The 24,939-nt window shown below is 43.3% G+C and overlaps 2 protein-coding genes across 5 annotated transcripts in view; one reads left to right on the top strand and one right to left on the bottom strand.

Annotated features, from left to right (window-relative positions):
* Positions 1-759: 759 nt before the first annotated feature.
* Positions 760-24,939, top strand: part of CANT1 (calcium activated nucleotidase 1) — a 40,144-nt gene continuing 15,964 nt past the window's right edge. The window contains exon 1 of the mRNA XM_078384263.1: positions 760-780. Within this exon, the coding sequence (XP_078240389.1) occupies positions 775-780 (6 nt within the window). The 5' untranslated portion in view covers positions 760-774. The remainder of the gene's footprint in view (positions 781-24,939) is intronic.
* C1QTNF1 (C1q and TNF related 1) lies at positions 5,404-23,552 on the bottom strand. Of its 4 annotated transcripts, none has more exons than XM_020813886.3 (5): positions 23,112-23,346; positions 21,173-21,258; positions 18,752-18,893; positions 12,772-12,908; positions 5,404-9,873 (listed from the first exon to the last, which is right to left on the bottom strand). In XM_020813886.3, exons 3-5 carry the CDS (start codon positions 18,880-18,882, stop codon positions 9,323-9,325), a joined length of 819 nt encoding a protein of 272 aa, XP_020669545.1. In that variant the 5' UTR covers positions 18,883-18,893; positions 21,173-21,258; positions 23,112-23,346; the 3' UTR covers positions 5,404-9,322. The 4 variants fall into 4 exon arrangements, with proteins under 4 accessions (XP_020669545.1, XP_078240397.1, XP_020669537.1 ...); XM_078384271.1 differs by lacking the exon at positions 21,173-21,258 and adding an exon at positions 13,000-13,152 and having other exon boundaries at positions 23,112-23,310; XM_020813878.3 differs by lacking the exon at positions 21,173-21,258 and having other exon boundaries at positions 23,112-23,552.

The raw sequence follows: 24,939 nt of genomic DNA, 5'->3' as shown, positions 1-24,939 counted from the left end.
AAGGCAGATCTGCCATCCCCTAAAATATTCTGCTGCCCTCAGGTATGGTAGAAGACCCTGTCAGGCAGCAAAATGTCTTGACCCATTGTGGATTACATCTATTCAGCCCCATTAACAGCACCAATAAACCGAAGTGTCAGAAGACTGCCTGACCCAGGATCCTGCTAGAGTTGCATCTTTGGTCTGGCAGACACATGGGAGCACACTGATTGGTAAGTGTCTGGAACCTACCTGCATTTTGGGTCACACCTTGTCCCTACTGAACTTGTATTCATGGAATAACAGAATCATAAAATAATGACGTTGGAAGGTGTGAAGGAATTAAGGTTTATGGAGTTGACCACAGAGTGGTAACATCTGTAAGGTGGTCAAAAGGTTGACATCAAGATGGTAAAATCTGTAAAATGTTTTGCTGACCGGCCTAGGCATGAATGATGTGGGGGAAAGTGCAACAGCTGCACACCATCCTGAGATGAACACATTGAAGAGAATGTCCTAACCTTGATATGGGTGAGGGAATGGAGTTAGTGATGAGTGGCCCTCACACCTGGAATGTGGTTAATTGGCCTTGGCTGGTAAAGCTGAGATCAATTAAAAGCTACCTGATGATTGGTGGACTTATACAACAGCAAACTGCAGGATCATGGGATTTAAGGAAGATAGTTAAGTTGGCTTAGTTTCGTCCTTTCCTTTTGCCTGCAACTTACCTACTCCATCATGGAGCCTCACTAAGACCTCTTATGCTCATGCTATCTGCTGTGAAGAATTCTGTACATGTTTGTAAGTATTGCCTAGCTAGTTAACTTTTCTTTATTTTCTGTGGGGATAATCTCATTATGCCTAGAACGCTGCAAAGTTTGTCTGTGCTAACAAAGGATGGATTTTGTAATCATTGTTGAATTTTTGGAACTTTTATGACTTGCTACTTTTGCTTTTAATAAAAATATAAAATTTCATTAACCTTGTAGTTTGTTTAAACAGCTGAACAGGTTGAAGGTGATCTTTCCTGTGTCTGAGGATGCTTGGAGAGTGTGAAATATTTCGGGTTATTTTAAGTTTTGTGCAGGGTTGATTTGCAACCAGAAGGAGCAACCTGTTTGCATGTGTTTGTTTCTTGAGCATCCAGGAGGAGGAGGAGATTCTGACTGTGCCACAGACTCTCAGGAGGCTTTTTCCAACCATTAGAGCACTGGCCTCCTGGACGTAACCCAGCCAAGCAAAGGAAGCAGTGTGACTGAATGGTCACAGGATCCCCTCTGAATAGCCCATGAGTAAATAAGCTTGATCTTTCACTGAAGGGGCCTATAAGGTCATTGAGTCCAGGCCCCTGCTCAGTGCAAGAATATAAATCAAAGGATATCTGCCAGGTGGTGGTCTAGTGTTGAAGTGTTCACCACCTCTCGAGGTAATTGGTTCCACTGTCATACTGCTCTAAACAGTTAGGAGGTTTACCTGATATTTGAGCAGAATATGGCTTTCTGTAACATAAGCCTTTGTGTGTCCTGCACTCTGGGATGATTAAGAACAGATCCTGCCCCTCCTCTGTATGACAGCCTTTCAAATATTTGAAAAATGCTATCATATCACTCCTCACTCTTCTTTTCTCAAAGCTAAACATGCCCAGGTCTTTCCTCACAGGACTTGTTTTCCAGCCCCCCTGATCATCCTTGTTGCCCTCCTCTGAACTTGTTCCAATTTGTCAGCACCCTTCTTGAAGTGGTATCCAGAACTGGACACAGTACTCGGATTTAGGCCTAATCAATGCCAAATAGAGGGGAACTAGTACATCATGGGATTTGGAGAGTATACTTCTGTTAATGCATCCTAAAACAGCATTTACCTTTTTCGTATCTGCACTATGCCATTGGTTCATATTCATCTTGTGATCTACAATTCCAAGATCCTTCTTGCTCGAAGTATGGCTAAGCCAGGTACCCCCTATCTTGTAACTGTGCTTTGTTTATTTTTCCTGGATGCAATACTTTGCCTTTATCCCTGTTAAATTTCATTCTGTTGTTTTCATTTCAGTGTTCAAGCCTATTCGGATCATTTTGAATGTTGTTTCTCTCTTCTAAGGTATTGGCTATTCCACCCAATTTTGTGTCATCTGCAGACTTGTTTAACATTCCTTGCACCCCCGATCCAGGTCATTAATAAAAATGTTGAAGAGCACTGGGCCCAGGACTGAGTCTTGGGGTACTCCATTTGTTATTTCCTCCCAGTTTGAGAAGGAGCCATTAATCATCACCTTCTGTGTATGATTCTGTAGCCAACTGTGTGATTGAGAACCTGACAGTTGTTCCGCACCTAGATAACTTGCTAATAAGAATATCATGGGGCACTTTGTTAAAAGCTTTGCTGAAGTCAAGATGTACTATGTCTACAAAATCAGGGAGATTATCCAATGGAAAAAATGAGATCAGATTAGCCTGGCAGGATTTGTTCTTGAGAAATCCATGTTGGCTTCTAGTTCTTTCTGCTTTGTTTTCTAGGTGTTTGCATAGTGAGCGCATAAAAATCTATTACAGAATTTTCTTTGGGATTGATGTCAGCATAACTGGTCTAGTTCCCAGGTTCCTACTTTTTGCCCTTTTTGAAGATAGGGACAACATTAGCCCTCCTCCAGTCATCTGGTGTCTCACCATTTCCCATGATTTCAAGAAAATAATGGACAGTGGTTCTGAGAGTTCTTCAGCCAGTTCCTTCAATATTCTTGGGTGCAGTTCACCCGGCCCTACGGATCTGAACTTGTTCAACGTACTTGACTAGTTGTTTATCCATCTCCAGCTGCAATCTTGCCCCCTGCACTTGCACTTCACATGTGCATGGATGGTCATAGTTTGGGAAAAGACTAGGCTGAAATAGAAATTGAGCACTTCTGCCTTTTCTTTGTCTTCTGTTATCATTGTTCCATCTCCACTGAGTAACTGAGCCACTGTTTTTCTTTGTCTTTTGCTATGTACATACCTGAAGAATGCTTTTTTGGGTTGCTTTTAGTGTTTTTAGCTAACCTCGGCCCTCCTAATGCCATCCCTGCAATTCCTTGCTACTTGTCTATACTCTTGCTTTGTGGCCTGGTCTTCCTTTCACTTCCTATACGTGTCCCTTTTTTGTTTTCAGATCCTGTCTGAGCTTTTTGTGAAGCCACAGTGGCCTCCTTTGCTGTCTCCCACCCTTTTTTTTCTTGTAAATGTTTTTATTTGTGCCTTTAGAACTTCATTTTTTAGAAACTCCCACTTTTCTTTGACTCCTATTCTTGTTAGAGTCTCCTGCCATGGGACCTTACTTATAATTGTCCTGAGTTTATTAATTCTGGAGCTGTCAACGTTTACAGGATCAAGCCTTCTGTTTCCCACCTGCAATATGATTTAATCACAGAATAATGGAAGAAACCTACAAAACCACACAGTCAAATTCTCTGCTCAAATATTCATGAGAGAATTGGTTCCATTGCCTACTGCTCTAACATTTAGGATGTTACATTTATTACGTGTCCTTCACTCTAGGATGATTGAGAACAGACACTGCCCCTCCTCTATATGTCTACCTTTCAAATATTTGAAAAGTGCTATCCTATCTCCCCTCAGTTGTCTTTTCCCAAGGCTAAACATGCCCAGTTCTTTCAGTCTTTCCTCATAGAGATTGGTTTTCAGTCCCCTAATCATCCTTTTTGCCCTCCTTTAAACTGGTTCCAGTTTGCCAGCATATGTCTTAAAATGAAGTATCCAGAACTGGACACAGCACTCAAGATGAGGCCTAACCAGTGCAGAATATAGGGACGCTACTAATTAATGTGATTTGGAGGCTATACTTTTTTTTTAGTGCAGCCTAAAATAGCATTTGCCTTTTTTACAGCTGCATCACACTGTTGTCTCATATTCAGGTTGGGATCTACAATTCCAAGATCCTCCTTGTAAAGAGTAATTAATGCCGGTATCACAATTCCTAGTGCAGGCAATGGAAGAACTATACAACTTATTCATCACGAGCCACCAACAAATGTACAGAACAAGTTAAAACTAATACTGACTCAAATCTAAAAACTGCATGTAAAGGCAATCACACAGTGATTTTTCTTTTCCTACCAGCTCATCTTTGTATGAACCACTGTACAGTATAGGCATCCACAGTCTTGATTTTGCAGCCAGTGCAAGATCAGGTACAAAGTGGTAGACATGCAGAGGTGTATGGGGAAATGCTTACACAACCATTCTTATAGGATCAGGTAAATAAGATTCTGGCCATGACGCACCCTTCGTGAATCAGCTGTTATTAGCCAGTTTACTGATAGCAGTTTGTAAGAAATATAAGCAGACATTTGGGTATAAACAAATCTGTATTACAATGCATACTTTACATAGTACAATAAACCATACTGGTTAGCTTTTACATTTAAAGACAAAAAATGCACTTCAAAATGTCCATGTCTCTCCAAGCTCTCCTTCCTTGCACTTTCAGTCCTATAGATTCATCCACAGAGCCATGACTGCACACACAGTGGTTGCCTGGTCTATCTTGGACAAACAATGTAAAAGAAAAACCTGTCCTGTTGTGCTGCCTAGGACTTTGATTTCTCTTACGATTTATTTTAGGGCTCGGCTTCTGTAGTTGCTTCTAGAGCCTTAATCAGGTGTTCTTCTTTTAAACTTTAAACTAAAGCATACAGAAAAAAGAACAAGGAAGTGCCTTCTAACGATGCCACCTGTAGTCCTGGACTCCCCCTTTTAATGGCAAAGGTCTGCAAAGAACCAACACTGTCCTTTACCTGCTTTGACAAATGTTGATGTTTTTTAAACCTAGACTGATATTCTTAGGGTTGCTAATATCACTTCCTTCCTTTTCATATTTCTTATTCTGTACATGGAGTTTAAGGATACACAATCGGACTGCTCTGCTCATCTCTTCACATGCCTAGATTTCTCTCGGGGGTGTTAGCCCCAGGCTTTGTAATATTCAGGTGTGTGGCCATGTTTGGGTTCCCTCCTGCTGTTTGCACTGAAATTTTCAAAGTACTGTATCCCTTTGAATACAGCAACAGTTTGTTTTTACAAAAGGAGGCCTAGGTTTGAGTTGGTGTTGTCTCTTTAAATGCAAAACAATGGTTCCCAGAGAGGAGCTTGTTTGTTTTTTATCAGTCTCCATGGAAACACTGCTGGGTGGGGGAGGTTGAAAGGGAAGCTTTATAGCGAGGATTAGATACAGTATGTTCAAATATGATCTGGGGGCAAATAGCACAACTCTGTGTGTGTCCTGAGAGTCGGGATGGCACATATGCCTGGGCAGGCTGTTGGAGAGGGAACATCCTCTGCAGCCACTTCCATTTGAAGCCCAAGTTAGTCTACATGTTCCTTATACATCATTCATTCTCATTCTTAAAAAAAAAACCACCCTAAAATAACTTGGTTATTTTAGATGTAAACAATGAAAAATCATTTGGCAAAGTTTTATTTGTGATGGGGGAGGCATTTACAAGAAAGAGAGCATCCTTTATTCTGGATCTGGTGACTTGTAAAGTGGGAAATGAAAGACTGTATGCAAACATTTGCTTTTGTGTTGCTTTTTGCTTGTGTTTTTGATCAACGAACAAGACTGTTAGGACATGAAAGACTGAAGAAGCACCAGGAGTGATTGCCGAAGGAGGCTGGAATGGTCTGCTAAGAAGTTCTTTAGTTGGAAGAGCTGTCACTTCTGACGCATATGCTATTCCACACCTGATATTTCCCCTGAACAGATGTACAAAATATACACATAGACTCTTTGTACACTTACTGTCATATGTAAAGGCTGCAGAAATATCAGTTGCATGCCATATATACATATGGGAGTTATGATTTGCAATAATTTCTCAGTCTGTACCTACAGGGGTATATAGGTGCAATCATCACTTTCAACAGTACTTCCCCCACCCCATTTAGACCTGGTAGGTAAAGCATCTTGTATAAGTAGACTACTACTTTTTATGCAGTTCATACATCTTCCAAACCAGCTGGCCACTATTGGCTTGCAAACAAAGCAGGGAATAAGATGAGGTATCCTCTAAGGCAGGTAAACCTTAGATAATGAAAATGTTCTTGAACTGCAGCTCCCAGAAGCCTTCACCAATAGTTGTGTTGGCTGTGGTTTCTGGGAGTTGCAGTCCAAGAACACCTTGGTTACCCATCTTTGGGAACCACTGCTTGAAGGGCCGTCAAGGGATCTCAGGGGGGTGTCTGTACAACTAGGAAACTGGGGACAAGCCTTGGGAAAGTAGCAATAGGTTATTTAGGCACACTACATAGGCCATTCAAAACCCTGACCTATGTATATACAAAAAGTTGTTTCTGGTTTCTTCTCATTTGGGAGATGAAAGAATTCCTACACTGGTGAACGGTGGCTCAAATAATGTATTGGCCAACCCTGTTTCATGCAGCAGAGAATCTACTGGGAAAGCATTCCTGGCACACAGAAGACATCCCTGGTGATCAAAGTAGTTAGAGAAGCCATCTACCCATGATCGCACCTGTCTGCGTTTTTTTTAGGGAACTGTTTGCCTTGTTAACATGCGCCACTTCGGGCATGAGGTACAACAAGGTGAAGACCAGCAGCTGTACAGGAAAGTCTGCAACCCACGATATTTCCCTTGGTTTCCAAGAAGATGACCTCCTCCTGATCCCGCTTCACGTCGTGTCCACTAATAAAAGCATTAGCACATCGTTTCAGTGGACTGCTCCTTTCCCATCTCTTCTTCTGTTTCTAGGGCTCCTCATAACCAGTTTTGAAGACTGAGGTGGCCACTGTACTGACATGCAGCAGGTCTGTACTGGACTGGACTTTATATTTGGTTTGAATCAAGGCCCAATCAAGGCATGGGGGAGACTGAAACGGGGAGGCCCACAATGTTGCAGTTGAGGACAGAGCTTGGGAAAATGGCCATGCTGGCTGGGGGATTCAAAGAGCTGTAGTCCAAAGAGGTAACTTTTCCACACTCAGTTTGAAAAACACAAAGAAGTGACATAGACAAATTACCAAGTAGTACACTTAGGATCATTTTTTTGACAGCTTCCTCTTTAAACATGATTTTAAGACCACTGGGATTAAAAATGAATATGAATTATGGTTTATTTTTATTTTAAAAATAGAATCCCCCAAAACCCTAGGTTTATTCTACCACTGTGCCCCAAGACAACTGGGCAAACAGCTAGGATCTCTTTCTTCATAGTTTGCAGTACAAGAGAGATGTTCAGAAGATGTGCACTGACACTCAGAGGGAGGGGCTGTTTGTACAAAACTGGGACCCTGCACAGAGAATCTCTGACTCAGTGTGCTGAGCCAAATGGCTGCAGTTGCCATACATCAAGGAGGAAAAGGCAGAGCAGAAGAAAATGCTTGCCAAGAGATTGGAGACTGGTCCTAATTGTTTCTCTATGTCTAATGATGTCACGATTAACCATGGTGTACACACACATTCCACTGCTATTCCAGGCTTCTGAGCCACAGTGTGTCTGGATGCCTGCAGGCCATAGTGGCTTCCCATTGAGCATAGAGGAAGGAATGGGGAAGAAATGGAAAGTGTGTCATCTTTTGATTTCTTGGCAATGAAACTTTTCTTTTCAGTGCAAAGAATGTGCATGAGCGTCCTGATCAGTATTAGAGCTACACTAAGGTATAAGGTTGTAGGTATGAGAGAGAATCCGTGAGAAAGGTTAAAGCATGCCATCTGACTTTTCACCAAAGTTCTGATGTGGATCAGGCTCCTGCATTTGCTATTTACTTCTTAGACAACATTTGCCTTGCATCCAGTTTAGTTTAAAGTCAGTGCTGGAATCTGAAGCCAGACACACAGCTGCTGCATTTGTCTAATAGAAATCCCCTAGTAGGACATGCCAAGAACCAACTATGTACGCATAAGAGACCATTTGGCACCAATGTGATCTATCAGGACAAAGGGGACCTGGCCAGCTTGGAAGGTCTTCTGCAAAGTACAGGTGAGGGAGGTTAGCAGGACTGTGTCATGCTGAATACATCTCTTCTTGTTCAGTACTAAGGACAGTTTGTATTTAATGCAGACAATATTTACCGGGTTGGTAAGTAACTGCTTCTGGGGAAGGGGATGGCTGGACCTAATCCGACCTGCAGAAGACTGAAATACGGCCTGCTAAATGCCCCCAACTGACTGGGATCCCTGCTCTCCCCATCCACGTCCCTCCTTGCAGGATATAGAAGCGTTTGTGTTATCTCCACTCAAAGATCAGAGCTAACAAAGAATTCCTCTGCATATGCAAGAAGATACCTGCCCTTCACTGGGACTGCACCCTCATCTGGAACATTGCTGGCTTCTCAGGGTGAGAGCAGATCACTCTGCCTTCTTCTCCAGCTGGGGAAAAAGAGGCCAACAAGCAACCTGGAGTCTTCTAACCCAGAGAGTCTCTTGGCAATGGCAACTAAGAATGGAATTTTACATACTGTACTAATCCTGCTAGGTAATGTGGTGGGGGTGCTGTTGGGGAGCTGTTTAGGCACGGTGGTAATTAAGTTTAGGGAGAAGAAGCATCTGTGTGGAAGATGATACAGAGAATTCTGAGGCTTAAAATAAAGGTACATGGGAAGATAAAAGAGGCCATTGCCTTGTTAGTATACTCAGTGGTGAGAGATCAGGAGTCACTATCGGAGAAAGGGGGTGAGCTGAGCAGGCAGGAGAATTGAGCAAGCTTCTCACCATCAAAGTAGGAAGTTATCCTGAAATTAAGAGCTCAGACAGAAGGACTGAAGTAAGTTAAGACTCATGAGAGGTAGTACAACGATTATTTAAGTGGGTGGGATTCAAGGGTTGGCAATGATGAATGTATATGGGTTGGGAAGGGCAAAGAAAGACAACCTTGGAACTCCATCTGAGACACTATCTTGAAGATACAGATCTCCAAGGAGCAGAAAGGAAGTGGGTGTAATGGAGTCCTAGAGAAGGACTGGAAAAGTTATTTTTTGGACTACAGCTTTAAGAACTATCACCCCACCCCACCCCCAGCTACCAGGGCTGTGTTGGCTGGGTGGTTTCTAGAGATTGTGGTCCAAAATAAACATTTTTCTAAGCTCTGGAGGAGAGTTAATTTGGGTTAGCACACATGGGATGATGTGGAAATATGGATGGCCAGGACCAAGAGTATATGCTTAGGGGACTAGAGAAGCCCAAGATACATTTACTATGGATACAGATCCAAATCCTACAACTGATTTCAGGGTTAGAGGGTGGGTTGTGGCATAGTGTTAGAAAACTGTACATAGAAAGACACCAGAAAAATGGAGCAAGGTAAAGTTTTCAGTCATAATTGTCCATCTGCCTGCAGATTTAGGGCTCAGAACTGGGCTTTATTAGGTATCCACTGAAGGTAATATACGTGTCGTACTCATCACTGAAAATTGCATTATCACGTTCCCCTTTGAAAAGCCGCACCCAAACTTCATCCTGGTCCTGCAGTTCTAGCATAAGGCTCTGGCTCTGCATGATGCTTCTGTCACTGGCCTGTGCATACAAGATAGCTGCTTCCACCCCATTGTGCATGACATGAAGATAGGTCTCCTTCTGGTTCCAGGTGTGTACATTGAGAATGAAGAAATACACTCCAGGCACATAGCAGTAGAACTTGCCCATGAACATATTGAAGTGACCGTAGAGGTTCACGTACTCAGTGTCAAAGACAAGCGTCTGATAGTAGTCGTTGCTGTGCAGGGGTTTCTTCCGGCCCACTGAAAAGGCAGCATAATTTGTCTTGTACATCTCCCCAGGAGCCCCTATGCTGCCCTTTTGCCCTTTGAGGCCAATCTCACCCTTTCTCCCTGCAGAACCGGTCTTCCCCAATTTCCCATGGGGGCCACGCTCACCACGATCCCCTTTCTCACCTGAGTAACAATAAGAAAGTCATGACTCAGCAACACCTCAACTGAGAAAATCTAGGCCTCTGTTTCCAATACAAGGGAGGCCACCAATCAGGTGATCTGGAAAAGCACACTTTTTACTAAAAAAAATTAAAAAGCAACCAATTTCTACTAACATAATCTATTAATAAGTAAAATAATCATGCCTCCCTAACTTGGGAGAGAACTCTGGAACAGAAATAATCCAGTTAGTTCAGTAGAATTAGAAGTAATTGTCATATCCAGCCTTATGGTGAGAAGAATTTTAACACACATGATGCCCTTACATCTCTGGATGTCAGACAGATGTGTAGTAACATCCTCCTCACTATGAGGCAGGCACTGAGAAAACATTGTAGCTGCCACAGAAGGTGGCATCAAAAATGGTCTTATGTGTTAAATAGAATTGTCACTATTTATTACCTGAAGACAATGTTAGCAGTTTCTCTTTGGATAGAACATATGAGATAAAAATGTGATCTGAGAGAATCCAAATGCTAAACCTGTGGTAGCTTTTTATTGACTACTATGGAGTAGAATAGGAGAGCATTTAACTCAGAAGAGGAATCTAGATCTACCTCCTCAGCTTTTCCAGATCTTGTCAAAAAAGCATCTTATAGAGACAGAGGGCTTATCCAGACGGTTCATTTGTTTCTGCTCAAGTACTGTACTCGGTTCTGCACTGATGATTGGTATTTGCTTCAGATGTCACAGGGCATGTTTCTATATTTTCAATGCTTTTGGGGGTCACTTTCTGAGGATTTTCTTTCTTCTTTTAGATAGTGAATGTGAACATACAAGCACTTACCTTGTTTGGTCCACTACAGGGACAGGCTAGTTCACTCCTAAATACAGTAATAAACAATATGTTTTCTGGAGTGAACCAGCTTACCTCCAGAGTGTTCCTCTTTGGACCCTGTCAGAGGTTTCTGTTTTTTTAATATGGGTAGGATCTCTCTGTTTTGGTTCTTTTCCAGTGCATGCAGTTGCTGGAAATGAACCAAAGTGAGCCGCCTTTGAATGTGCCATATCATGAAGCGGCTTAAGAGAGTACTTTAGGATTTGCCTGATTAAACACTTTCTCACCTCCATGGAGGGACAGAGGACTGAAATAAATAAATAAATAAATAAATAAATAAATAAATAAATAAATAAAAACCATCTGCCCTGTAATACTTTTTTAAAAAGACAAAGGAAAACATCCTCCCAGAAGTGGGAGGAGATAGGAAGGGCAATAAGGGGATTTTTATTTGTTTTTTCTTTTGCCCCATGTGATTAAGCCCACACACTATTTCCTAACTCACCCACCTGTAAAATATTAGTGGAAATTGGTCCAGCAATATAGGGGCTTACTTTGATCTCACCTTTTCCTCAGTTTTCACATTCTTGTGGTCAAATCAAATTATGTCCTAGTGCAACCTCTGGAGTACTCATTTTGACTTAATAATTTGGCTTTTTCCTTTGGCCTGTGCAGGGAAGAAGTTGGGATAAAATTATCATAACAGCTCCTTCAGGCCAGGAATTTATTTAGCTCATACAGTACAAATTATCCCAGAGTGGCCCCTCTGGAATCTAAACAAGATTCATCCAAAGACATCTACCCCGCCCTGTGACCAAAGCAAGATTAAAAGCAAGTTCATTACAGCTTCTGGAATCCTGGGGTGCTGTTTGCTCCATGCTAAACAGTTTTGCTAAAGACCGAGGGCATTTCAGGGAAGGCATAAAGCTAGAGGTCCCAAGTGGTGAGCCATGAATCATGACTGTGCTTGGAAGGAAATTCTGTACAGTGTTGCCCAGGACCCAACCTAAAACCTTATTATATGCCTTTGAATTCTTTGGTACTCTAAGAGACAAATCAACTGCAAATTACTCTGTCCAGCATCTTCTGGTTTCGTTAGTTACCCCTCTCCTGCATCTGTTTCAACAATCAGGATTTCAATAACATAGGAACAGAGGACTTCAGCCCTGCCATTCATAGAGGAGACAATGGAGGAACTGGGGCAGAAATTGATCGAGGAAGCCACAGCTGCATTACCTGTTCAGCTCCATGGATTACAGTGTCTACATCTGGCACCACCAGCACACAACATTCTCAGACTGTTTCATGGTACCAACAGGGCCATTACAGATACCTGCCACGGGGCCCCATTCATTAATTATTTTTATAGTATTCCAGTTAGTACCAGACAGAGGGGTTCACTGACACAAAATATGGAGAGGTTCACCAATTCAGGTGGTTTTAAGAGAGGGCCAGACAGATTTGTGGAAAACAGTGCTGCCAAAATGGCTGCCATTGCATATTGCTGTCTAGGACCAGAGGCACCAGGCCTCTAAGACTAATTGTTGGGGAACAGGCGGTGACAGCTGTTCCCCTGTGTCTTGCTTTGGGGCTTTCCGGAACTGGGAAATACGGTGACAGATGAGAGAGGCCTTTAGGCTGATTCAAGAGGACTGGCAGATCCTTATACTTGGAGCAGGCATTATCAAATTCCCAATGGTCTCAAATTCCTTTGAGGGCCACTGTAGGAAACAAAGCTACCTGGTTGCAATCAGAGCCCTGCTGTTGCGCCTGCCCCCTTTGGGGCTCACCTACAGGAAGAAGATTGGCGTGGGGGCGTTCAGCCAAGAGCCAAACCAGACAATGGATTTCTGGATTGAGAAAAGCAGTGCTGCATCTGTTGACGTTGGGCCTTGAATCGGTGAACAAAGAGTTAAAACCTGGAGTTTTTGCAGCATGTAAAAAGAAGGGTCTGTTTAAAGGATTGTGTGAGGGCACGTAGTCACTCTGCAGCCCATTCTCCAGGTTGCTCATGGTTCCAGGATTCTCCAGTTCCTTTGTAAGCCGGGTTGTGAACCCATGGTAGTAGACTAAGGGCCCCTTACCTTTCAGGATGGTAATGTTTATCTGAGGCTGTGGCTGGTACATCGGATATGCTGCAAAGCGGTCCGGAGGATCACAGCACTGCACACATTCAGTACGTCTAGGCCGCTTACTGTATTTCTCATAGTCATTCTCAGATCTGGATAGGGTAGACAACAGGACATAGACAGACTGAGCCATATGGTTGGGAGTAAAGAGGAAATGGAATTCAGTAACATTGAGAGCCCCACCTGGACAGTGAGATTTGAAAGGCATATATGAGGCATAAGGAAACAATCAGTTTCTCCCCCTTGGGCTTCTCCTTCCCCCGCTCCTTGATCAAGGCAAGGCTGAGCCTTCTCCTGGACTGGCACAGACATTTTCAGTAACCACTAAAAGCTGCCCTGTGGGAAAGATCGGGGAGGACAGAAAGGGAAAGAGAAAACAGAGTGGAAGAAGTATTTTCTTGTTGTTGTTCAGATGTTGAGTTGTGTCCGACTCTTCATGACCCCAGAAGTATATCCTCCAGTAATTCAAAAGAGGAAAAAAGGACCACTACTGCTTGTAACACCTTTATTATTTTCACAATGTGATCTGTCCTGTGCTGGCAAACTACGTAAGTATAAACTAGCTTAAGCCTCCAAGATTAACCACAATAGATCTGATCCTGGATGCAATTAGATGGTGGGAAAGGCACATGTCCAATCACACTGAAAAGAGTTACTTATCAAGGAGTGATCTCCCTTAAAGCGACCCTTCCCTCTGTCACAGGGAATTGCTCCAGTCTGATCCCACAAAGCAGCAGCCCTACAGTAGTAACCAGACCAAAAAGGGCAGACACCATTATGTGCCCTTTTACATGCAGCTGCTAATAGGTAAGCCTGCACAGATGTATTGTTCAGAAGAGAGGGGACTCTCCAGATCTTGTTGGGCCCTGGCCTAGACACGCAAGCAGTGAGAAAGAATAGGAGGAACTTCACTGCAGCTGATATATACACAGAAATCGAGCCTTTAAAAGTATCAACCAAATCCTCCCCCTCCCCCAATCATTGTTCTAATAAGGATAACCAACCATGAGGCCAGACCTTGTTTGTAGGATGGAGAGGTGAAACATACAGAGCAGTAGGATGACTGGGGAATGGGGAAATGGGGGGGGGGGAGAGAAAGAGACTCTGAGACGGAAAAGCTGGGGCAGGCCTCAGAACGGCATCCTTTTTTCATCCTAGTGCATCTAAAGTACTTGTGGCATTTTCCAATGCCTAGCTCCATCCAAGTGGAGGAGAAGGAACAATATATGGACAGACAGCATGAAATAAGCCAACAGAAGAGGGCTCGCTTACACATGGGGAGGGGGGAGAGAAACTGTTTTTGAATCAATTTTTAAAAATCCAAATACACAAAACACAGGGAAGCATGGATTTTTAAAATTTTATTTATTTATTTATTTATTTTGCCCAAGAAGTATGTTTGTTTGGTTGGAAAGCTACATATTTTACTCATCCATGAGAGGATCATTTATTTTAAATTGCTTGTGAAGTTGGTTTATTTTGAATCATTTTGGCATATGTGAACACTTCTGTCAGTATAAATTGTGTCTGTGGGATTTGTAATGGATGCCTGAATCACAGGTTTCGGGCTGCAAGAAAACCTTGCAATCCAATCTGAAAAGACCCAGCAGAGAGAGAAAAGGAGTACTACCTCCTTTGCAAGCCTGCAACTTGTTGATTTTGTCAATTTCTCTGGTCAGTTTCTCTTTGCCTCTCACTGGTGTGCCTTCCCTGGGCTGGGGGCTGCATTGCTCCCTCTCCTTCTTCACCCCCTTTGTGTGTCTGCATGTCTGCCTGCCTGCCTACCTGTCTGTCTGTCTTCATGTGCACATGGTGGGCTCCATGGAAAGCTTGCAGTCCAATCTGCATTTTTTTCTGTCTATCATACTGAACTATTGCTATACCAGAATGCAAGAAATATTTTTTTAAAAAGAAAATAATGGTGCAGCAGCTAGTGGCTGTGAGAGGCAGCCAGCCCAAGGACAGGCAGCCACAGGACAAAGCTTCAAGAGGTTCTAAAAGCCCATGTAGCCCCCTCGACTGAGCTACAATACAGCTTTAAAATGGATTAAAAGTTTTCATGAGCAGATGATACACACACTGATCCGAAAAAAACCACATAGCTACCACATGACTTGAAACCGATTTCACCCCCCTCCATCCATCTCCCAATTCATTTTCATAGTGTAACTGCACGCTGAGTTGAAGAGTGTTTAGGAAAATCCTAACCTTACAAAACAAAATCAGGCTGGACTTCATAGGACTGAAGTCTCTCTCTCTCCTCTCCCCCCCCCCCGTGTCTCTCTCTCTCTCTCTCTCTGTGTGTGTGTGTGTGTGTGTATGTGTGTAGAATAGAGAGGCAACCACTAACCAAGAAAAAAAAATAAGACTTTGATGATCAGATTATTAAATGAATCTGAGGTGGGGAAATGACAGGAAATATTACTGCAAATAATCATATTCAGTGGAATTTGTCCCAAGGTTAAAGGGATGGATGAATCAAATCAAACATTAAGCATGATTACCTTCAAGATAAAGAGTTGTCTATGGTAGGAAATCTTATTCACAGATTCATTAATTTCTACCTTACTTTTTTATGCCTGTAATTATAGTTTCCTGGCAGTTAGGAGGGTAATCAGCCTAGCCTAGGATGATAATTTCTCCTTTCTTTTTAATGACAAAGTACCCTCTCATATGTCCAGGGAAAGGCCAGATGGGCCTGCTCATCCATTTTATTTTCCTTAGGACTTTCCTGCCCTTTAGCAATGCATGCATGACCATCAAGAAAAAAAAATAGCTATTTCCTGTTCCTGTGAAAGGCCAGGAACAGATTGAAAAGGAGTAGCCAGACACAACAATAAGATGTTGACAAGGAGGTGGGCTCACTACACTATAATTCTATTGAAAAGGACCCAAGATGGCCAGATATTTATTCCAGGATGAGGATAAGGCCTGCTTGCCTCTTCATTCTCCTGTCACACTCTTGCAGTGCTGGGATTAATGCCTAAGGCTTTGCCTAGGTCCTTTAAGAGTCAAAACACTATGAGACTGAAAGCAGAGGCCAGGTCAACCTGGAATTGTCTATAAGGACAATTTACTCCCCAACCTGTATTTAGCTAGACAACTTTATTACTCTCTCTGAAATCCCTGGCCATATGATCTTATTAGTTTTCCTTCCCTTAAGATGCCTGAGTGAGAGTTTCCTTTCCTTACACTGCTCCCCAGGTTCTCTTCAAGAGAATCTACCACAACTGAAGACAGGTCATCTCTGTCACCTCCAAATCGATTTTTAGGGAATATTTTCTCTGCATGTGGTAGCTCCCCCAATGTATTTCCTCAGTTTTGGGGTGGGGGAGGCTTAAGAATAGATCTCTCTCCCTCAACTACTTTGCCTCTTTTCAGCCTCTGTACCTCTAACTAGTTAGCCCAATTCACAGGCCCCAACTTCTGGAATTTGTATCCATCCCTCTATAGCTCATCCAACTTTGCAATAACAGCCTGAATCTCCCTTTCAACTATGTGAGGGATGGATTTTAAATTGAAATTTTCCCCTTTAACATTTTTGAAGCAAATGCATTTTCATATCTACGTGTATTTACTTACTCTTTGCTATTTATGCAGCTTTATTGAAAATTTTGCTATTCTCTAAGGTAATAATTTAGTATCTTTTGTTCCATTTTATTAAAATTGCCCCGTCAGTTCTACATGAGGGGGAGGGTGCAACTGCACAGTAGGGCAAATAACATTTGATCCATTGTCATTAGCACCAATGGAAATCAGCTTTCCACTGGTGAAATCACTATAACTGCCCAATCTACAATTTGCAGAAGTCGGCAAGACAGAAACTGCCATGAGGTGCTAACAAGATGTTAATTGACAATTTTTACCTATCTCTTTGCTTATGTAGTTCTCCTAAGTGCACTAGAGAAAGTTTGTACTAGCACTGAGTAGAAACCTTTCCCATTCTTTTCCATTCTTCCCCCCCCCCCCCCAACATTGTGTAGAGACTAGGGACACTCATTTGAGGGGAACTAGGAACACCCTTTGCACGATCAGGCAATCACAGCAGCAGAAAGTGGACAAAAGCAAGGTCAATCCTATCAAAAGATATTTAAATCACACCTTGCTAGATGAACAAAAAAAGGGCAATTCTTTGCTCAAAAAAGTTGATTCCACAATAGGCTTCCTCACATTGAACTTTATGTTACCTGCTTTTAATTTAAATACATCTGTGTCCAATGTGACAGAAAATTGTGGGGAAAACAGCCAATGTAGTCACGCCCTGAGTTGTTGCATCTAATCTACTGTATGCGCACTACTGCCAGGGTCTAAAGTTTCCTTAAAGGTGTACAGTTTAAAACATCCATGAATGTGCTCTCAGAACATGACAGGTAACAGCCCCCCAAACAACTGATTTTACTCTGTACCAGTGGTGCCAGTTTCCCACCTAATTGTTAGGCGTCTGCTAGGAAGATGGGTATGCCCTGCAGCTGCACATATTGTATTTAAATAAGTACAGCCTATTATTTTCCCACAACTAGCAGCAGCAAATAGTAGCCTGGTTGGTGTCAAATTTGGGCAAGCAATATCTGGCCGATTACAGGAAGAACAGATACTCTAGCCAGGAGACTGAGCAAAATGGTCACAGGTCCAGGAATTAGATGGCAGTTCCTGTAACTATCACTGCATTAATGAGGAAAGGAGGTGCACAGATTTGGCAAGACTTTCCTCAATGCATTCCCCTTGTGCTTTAGAATGGGGCCCCATAATTCCTAAGGAAGCTTCTGTCTGAAATCCCAAACTGGACAGATGATTTACTGTTTGAGCAGAGAAGCAGGCGGGGAAGAAACATGGTTTCAGCATACAAAATATAGCCTAGGTGATGAATTTCTTTCATGTTTCAAATTGGAAATGAGCTTATTGGAAGCACCAGGCACTTGCTGAATCAGCAACTAAACCATCTTCAAAGACTTAGCCATGCTGAACTGAACCTCCCTGGTCCTGTAATGGGTGAGAACAAATGAGGTCCTTCACAAGACATCTGGATAAGATTCACACGAGACCAGCTGAATAAATCAAGTGTGTGTTTCCACTCCTTTTTTTGTCGGAAGAAGGAGCACTAGTAGTCTGGGTAAGAATCCTCTTCACTGAACCAGTGTCAAGTCCTCCATTCAGAAGAGTGAAGCAACTAATTTTAAGTGCCATGAATGGACAGCAAATGCTTAACCGACTCTTGTTCCAAACAACTTGTCATACCGGAAACATTAGCATGTTTAAATTGTGGCATGCTCTTTTATGGACTGCATCAGATACAGCCCAGGGAGGTGGGCTGCGAGTCACAAGTACTTCTGCCAAATCTGCTGTTCTGTAAGGTGCCATAAGGTATTTTTCCTCTCCCCCCCCCCTTTCCAATAGGCTAACACAACCACCCCACCCCCTGGGAATGGACTGTTTTGATATTCTTAATGCCAGGGATGGGGAGAGGCCTACATCTTGAGGAAAGGCTAGGAAAACACAGGCCCTTGCAGTACAGAAGATGGGTAGGGAATGCTCACTCTGCTTAAAGGCATCTTAATTTTATGCTTGTGATGCAACCATTAAGACCCCTTTTGCAGTCATTTACATCTCCTTCACAGCCATTATCACTCAGCAGCCTCTGGCTCCATTTAAACTAGGACAGAGTGATAGAGTTAATTGTGCATTAACTGTACACTGAAGATGCACATTAATGCTGTTAATTGGGCATTGAAGTACACCATGAAGTTATTTCTTTAACTGTCATCAGCAGTTCCAGCTGAAGGCATAGCAATATTGTGCAGATGCCCAGGTATACTGTACCTCTATTTAGAGTCCCTCTGACTAGTTGGCACCCTGGGATCAAGTGTGTTACAGGTGACAGGCAAAGCCATTGGTAGTTGCCGTCCATTTGCTTGCTGACTTCACTGTCATAACCCACCTGGAAGTATGATGCTGGGGTGGTGGCTGTGTTGGTGCTCCATGGCTTCTTTCCACTTCACTCTCAGTGCATTCAGCCTGGAAGAGCAGACAGATGAGCAAAAGGGCACTTGGCATCAATACTCCCATCATGGCTCTGAGCCCTGTTGGATAAGAACAGAATCAGGCAGGGAAACACAGTGGGGTGGACAGGATGGGATTGGGGATATGGTCAGGGACAGTATTCTGCTTGGTTGCTCTACTGACGAGATTTGGGGAGTTGGTGGGGAATAGCAGATCAAATTTCCCCTATTGGAGATCCCTTGGTTAGAATATAAGCTAGTCTTCTGAGCAACAAGCATCAGCACCAGCCAACATGGACCATCAGAATCTCTTATCCACACTTTACATTGTAGCCTGACTCCAATGTTCATCTTGCTAACATTTTCCATAGTAGGCTAGGAAACATGCACAGCTGGAAGCAGATAATGGACTTGCGGCTGGGAGACACAAAGGGGGCACAGAACTGGGAGAGATGCCCAATCACTGATCACTAGTACATGTCCGTTCTGTGTTCCCAAATATTTGGAAACAAGTGATTCCCATCCCCTCTTACCGCCGTAAAATGCATGCTTGGTATATTTCAGTTCTGCAAACAACCTTGGAATGCTCGAGGGCTCAAGAGCCATTTGCACATGAGCAGCCCTGGGGGAGCTCCAAAGGCAATGTCAAAACAAGTGCTATACCTCCTTGTCTTGCAGTAGTGGGCATATTCTGTACATAAACTTGTTTTTTCTTGACAATGCTGTGTAAAGATGAAATCTTGATATGAAGATATTTAATGGGCAAAATACCTACAGAGCATCAGCACCCTCTAGCCGCATAATGAGATACTATCAGTGAGGGCTAATGCATACTGCAAGGAGCTGATGTACTTCTGTGGACTCTGGCTATCATTTACACACTGAAAAATAGCAGCGGCGGGGGGGGGGGGATGTGGTTGGGAGCCTAGGCAGGAGAGAAGTGGTATGAACCACGTTCCCCAAACTGGGAACTGTCAAGTCAGGGACAATATAGAGCTGGTTGTAGGTGGAAAGGAGAAACTGGGAGGGAGGATTCAGCACATGGTTGTTTCCTCTTCCTTTCCCCCTGCAAATCTCCTCCAACAGGCAAATCTCCCCTCCAACACCACTTTGCAATGAAGAAGGAAGAACTGGAATTTCCAGACCTGTTTCCTACAAAAAGCATAGCTTGGCCCTTAGCCCAGGCAAATCCAAAGGAGAGACAAGAGGAAAAACCCAAAGCTTCCATCCCATTCTCAACGGCAAGCACAGAAATGGGAGCTTGAAGGCTAGGAAAGATGTTGAAGAGAAAAACACTGTTTCCTGCAAAATTGCCATGACGGCAATGCACCGATTCAGTTCTTCCTAAGTGCCTTTGGACTGCTTGTTGCAGCAGTCCTGCGGTTTTGTCCTTGGGCAAGCCTGTGATTCCACAGCAGAGTGTGTGTGTGGATGTGCAAATGCACGTAAATGTGCACCATTTGGATGCCTGTCCCACCCCTGTTATATTATAAGCGGATGCAACATAGTGCCTAGCAAAACTGGGCAAGCCTCCTAAGATCTGTGGTCAAAGGGCCTCTGGGAACATTCTCAAGGAACAAGCTACTCAGCTGGGTTAAAATCCAGAACCAGAAGATTTCCAACAACAGAATTATGTCTTGCAGAGCGTAACGAGCAGGCACACGGACCAAAGGAGACAGCCGCAAGCCGTGTGCAAATAGGAGTCATTCTCATGCAGCCCGTATTGATGTACCAGACTCCCAAAGCTGATATGGGTGCACTCCAGCTGAGCCGCTGTCAGAACATTGGCCCTCCCACACTAAGCAAAGAACATGCAATTCACTCTGCACTGCATTCATGAATACACGATCTATACTGGAGATAAAAGCCGTTTTGAACCTTGTCTTCCGATAAGGGGCTTAGGGGAATTAACATTTTCTAAGGATGATGAAATCTTATTTTGTAGCCAGTATTTAAACATTCAGGCTCTTTGCAAAGAAGGCATGCTAGTTTGCCCATTTTAAGTCATTAGTGGAGACTCTTCTACAATGCAGATAACATACATCACTCACACACTCTCAATACATAATGCATAAACAGTTATTTGGTGTGCATGGCAGGCACACCTCCCCTCCCCCTCCAGGCCATGTATTTTTAATATACTTTGAAAATATCACAGATGTCCTGGCTCACGGCAAATCACTCTTAGAAATATGTCTACCCCCTGCATAGTCTGCACCAGAGCTAGGAGAAGCCACTTCTCAGACTACCGTTTCCAGAATTCCCAGAGCCAGCCTATCCAAGCTGGCTGGAATATTCTGGGAACTATAGTTGGTGAACATTAATTCTTCCACACTCATGTCCATAGCAGTAAATCTTACCTTCTCATGTGTCTTATCTCACACTGTGGCAGAAGTCCAGTGTGCACAAACAGGCAGGCAGTTTGCACATAAGAATGTGATGCCCCCTGAAAAATGGTGAACAAACAACTAAAAAGCCAGAGGTATGAGAAAGAGGAGTTGCCTCCAATCTTAAAGCAAAAAAAGAAACAACAATCCTAGTTACCAAACTGTTTGGCACATGCCATATACTGATGGGGATTTTAGCTGTCCAGAGGAACTACACATGGTAATCCACCTGTGGCGATTTACTGAAGTCTGAGCACAGAAGTATTGTTGTTCTTCTCATGTGGATGGGCTTTAAGTGATTATCATTAGGATAATTAACTATATTTCATCCATATTGGGGAGTTAACCTATTTGTATTGGCGGTTTGTAAATCCTATCCTGAAACACTGGGAGGTAAGAAACAAGAAATCTAAGAGACCGTCTCATCTGTTACTGATTATAACACATGACATCTACCAAGAACGACAGAAGAAATAATACAATATGATAAACAGAATTTGTAATACTGTATATTTAAATTCAGGAACACAAAGACAGTTCCACCAGAAAATGAGCCTAGCATGTGTCCACAAAGGAAGACGTTGCTCTGTTCAATAAAAAGCATATATACCTACTCAAAAAGACATATAATTGGACAAATGCAAGCTTGTTATGGCGGCTGGAGCTGAGGCTCCAAAATGGTATTTGTTTTTTCCGGTTCACTTTGGACATAGTCCATCTCTCATGGGCCTGATAAATCAGCCTGTAATGCCTAGGAACCTACAGCTGTCATAGCCTGGGGGGGGGGAAAATCCCCTCAGCATTAGAGAGCTAAAGACTCAGGAGTTCATTTCGCCCAGAGGACGTTTGGGGTGAACACCAGAATAAAGTCCCAGGTTCTCTCCGCTTACCCTTCAAAACTACCAATCTTTAACCCTCTAGGAAAGAAGCACAAAGCACAGAGGAAGGGAAACCACTCCAGGATGGATTCCTACAGCAGCCCAAGACATTTCCAAACAAAGTGCTGGAATTACTGAAATGCTTGCCAGTCAGTGGTAAGTCTGCCAGCAGGCGTAGAAGCCAAGAAAAGAGCCACTCTTCTCTTTTCCTATGCCAGGGCCAAGGTGCCTCATTCAGATTCCCCAGTAAAACGTGTCCTCGAGTGACACTTCCTCAAGAGCTGAGTTTATGTAAAAAGGTGGATGAAGATTATTTACATACAGATTGAATTCCAATGGATTTGGGAGGCTCCGCTTTACATCTAGGGATGTACACAATATTGTACTTGCCAGTTCCAGACAGGGCTGGCTGGCAGAGTGATGATGAAAGGCAATATACAGTAGGTCCATTTAAAAAGATATATATCCCTGTTACTGTAATGCAGAGATGGACAACTTGTGAGCTTCCAGATGTGTCTGGAGAGCAACTCCCATTATCCCTCATTGTTGGCTGGGCTTGCCAGAGATGATGGGAACTGTAGTCCAACAACATATAGAAGGTCATAATTTGTCCATCCTGCTGTAATAGGAGGATTCCACACAGGGCAGATCCTGGAACACCTCTCTCTCTCTCTCTCTCTCTCTCTCTCTCTCTCTCTCTCTCTCTCTCTCTCTCTCTCTCTCTCTCTCTCTCTCACACACACACACACACACACACACACACACACACACACACACACACACCCTCCACCAGCATACACAAATTATCTAATATACCAGAAGCCTGAGCATCACTGTGCCTTCTAGAGGAAGGGTCCTTGTATGCAATCCCAGACAGCCTAAGGCTGCTGCAACCCATCCACTCCCGCTGTCAAGCTCACACAGATCAATCCTAGCCTCTTTGTGCATGCGCGCGCGCATACACACACACACACACAAATTCTACAGGCCTAAGTTTCTGGCCCCAGAAATCTATCCAGCTGGCTGGCACCTACCTTTGGGGCAGGATTACAGGCTGCTAAGAGCCACTGGTTGCCTTGGTCTTCTAGAACATCCCTCCTCTCCAGGTAAACAAATCTACCCCCTTGCTAATGGGGTAAAAAGGGAGAATGTCAGCACAGCCCCGTTTCTTGCCTTGAGATCTCAGGTTCCAAGTAGAAAGCTGCTTTCTGAAAAGCCAAGAAAGAGAAACACAGAAAGAGAGAGGGAGAGGGGAAGAAAGGGGCAGACACTGCCTGCTGCCGGGCCCTCCTCCCTCAGATGGGAGCACAGCTGCCGTTAACCATATGTATGCCCAACACTCACAGCTGGGACAGAGAAGGCAGGTTTCCTCCACCAAAAAGTATCTCCAGATGTTGGGGTTCAGAGCCAAGAAAAGAAGGGGGGGAAGGAAAGGAAGAAGGAAAGTTCAGCTGCTGCCCACAGTAATGAATGTTGGATTGGCAAGAGATCGTTCTGAAGCTTATGTCAACCTGGCCCAGAATCCCACTGTCAGTTCACCTATGACTGTTTTGATGTTGTTTCTTGGTACTGCTGTGCATGTAGCCCAATTCCCCGAGTAATGAGACATTCAAGTCCCTTGGAATGCACTTGGGTTTGGCTTCCTTTTTTGGGGGGGGGGGAAGAGCTCTGGGAATTTCTTGTAATATCTGGCTTATTTGCATACACATAGCAATATCTGCTTTACTTATATGGTTTAATGATATAAGGATAGGCAAAGGTGAGCAACACACACTCCCGTTGCACAGCAGATCTACTACCCCTAGATCAGATCCCCATAGAAAGAGGGAATCTAGACTACATAAAGCCTATAGCTTGCTCACTCTAAGTGTACTGGTAATGCAGTAAGCACATCATTATAAGCAGATCTTTCTTAAGAGGTAAACAGTGTCTGTTTATTTTAGATCTCTTCAGCTCCTCATGTTGCAAGCTGAGCTTGCTTTAGATTTTTAGATAGACAGCAAGCTTAAGAACAAGCTTTGTCTTGTTTTTACTTGTGCATATGAAAGCCATGGTGACACATGCCCTAGTTCCATCTTGGCTGGATTACTGTAAAATGCTCTATATGGAAAGTGTTCAGAAACTCCAGAGGGTCCAAAATTCAGACGGCTGATTGGGGCTGGTTGCAGAGATCATGTGAGCCTCCTGTTACAGCAGCTCCACTGGCTGCCAATCTGTTTCCAGGCACAATTCAAAGTGCTGGTCTTAACCTATAAAGCCCTAAATGGCTTGGGTCCAAGCTATCTTAAAGACCGCATCTCTCTCTATGAGCCTGCCTGGGCTTTAAGATCATCAGGGGAGGCCTTTTTCTGTCCTGCCACTCTCACAGGTACACTTGGTGGGGACACAGGACAGGGCCTTCTCTCTTGCTGCTCTCAGACTTTGGAACTCCCTCCCACAGGAAGCTAGGCTGGCCCCATCACTGCTGTCCTTCTGCAAGCAGTCAAAGATCTTTCTCTTCAGGCATGTGATTTCCCTCTATAAATGGTGGGCTGAGAGGGTTCTTTAAATAAATAATTGTGCTCTGTAGTTTTAAATGTGTTTTACTATTGATTTTATTACTATTTTTAATGTAATACTTGTTTAATTCTTTTTAAATATTTGTATACTTACTGTTTTTAACTTCTACATATTGTCTTTTTAATGGTGTGAGCCGCTTTGGGTTCTATTTAAGGAGAAAGGTAGGATAAAAATATTTTAAATACATAAATAAGCTAATCTGAGAGTCTTTTCAACCAAAAAGCAGGGTTAAAAAACAGGGCATGTTCTGTACATACATGCTTGGGAACCGAAACAAGAGGGAATGCAAGGTGGGGAAATTAT

The sequence above is a fragment of the Pogona vitticeps genome, chromosome 2 (genome assembly GCF_051106095.1).
Source record: "Pogona vitticeps strain Pit_001003342236 chromosome 2, PviZW2.1, whole genome shotgun sequence".
Taxonomy (NCBI): domain Eukaryota; kingdom Metazoa; phylum Chordata; class Lepidosauria; order Squamata; family Agamidae; genus Pogona; species Pogona vitticeps.
Note: the sequence above shows the minus strand (reverse complement) of the source record. Positions and strands in the feature narration are given on the sequence as shown.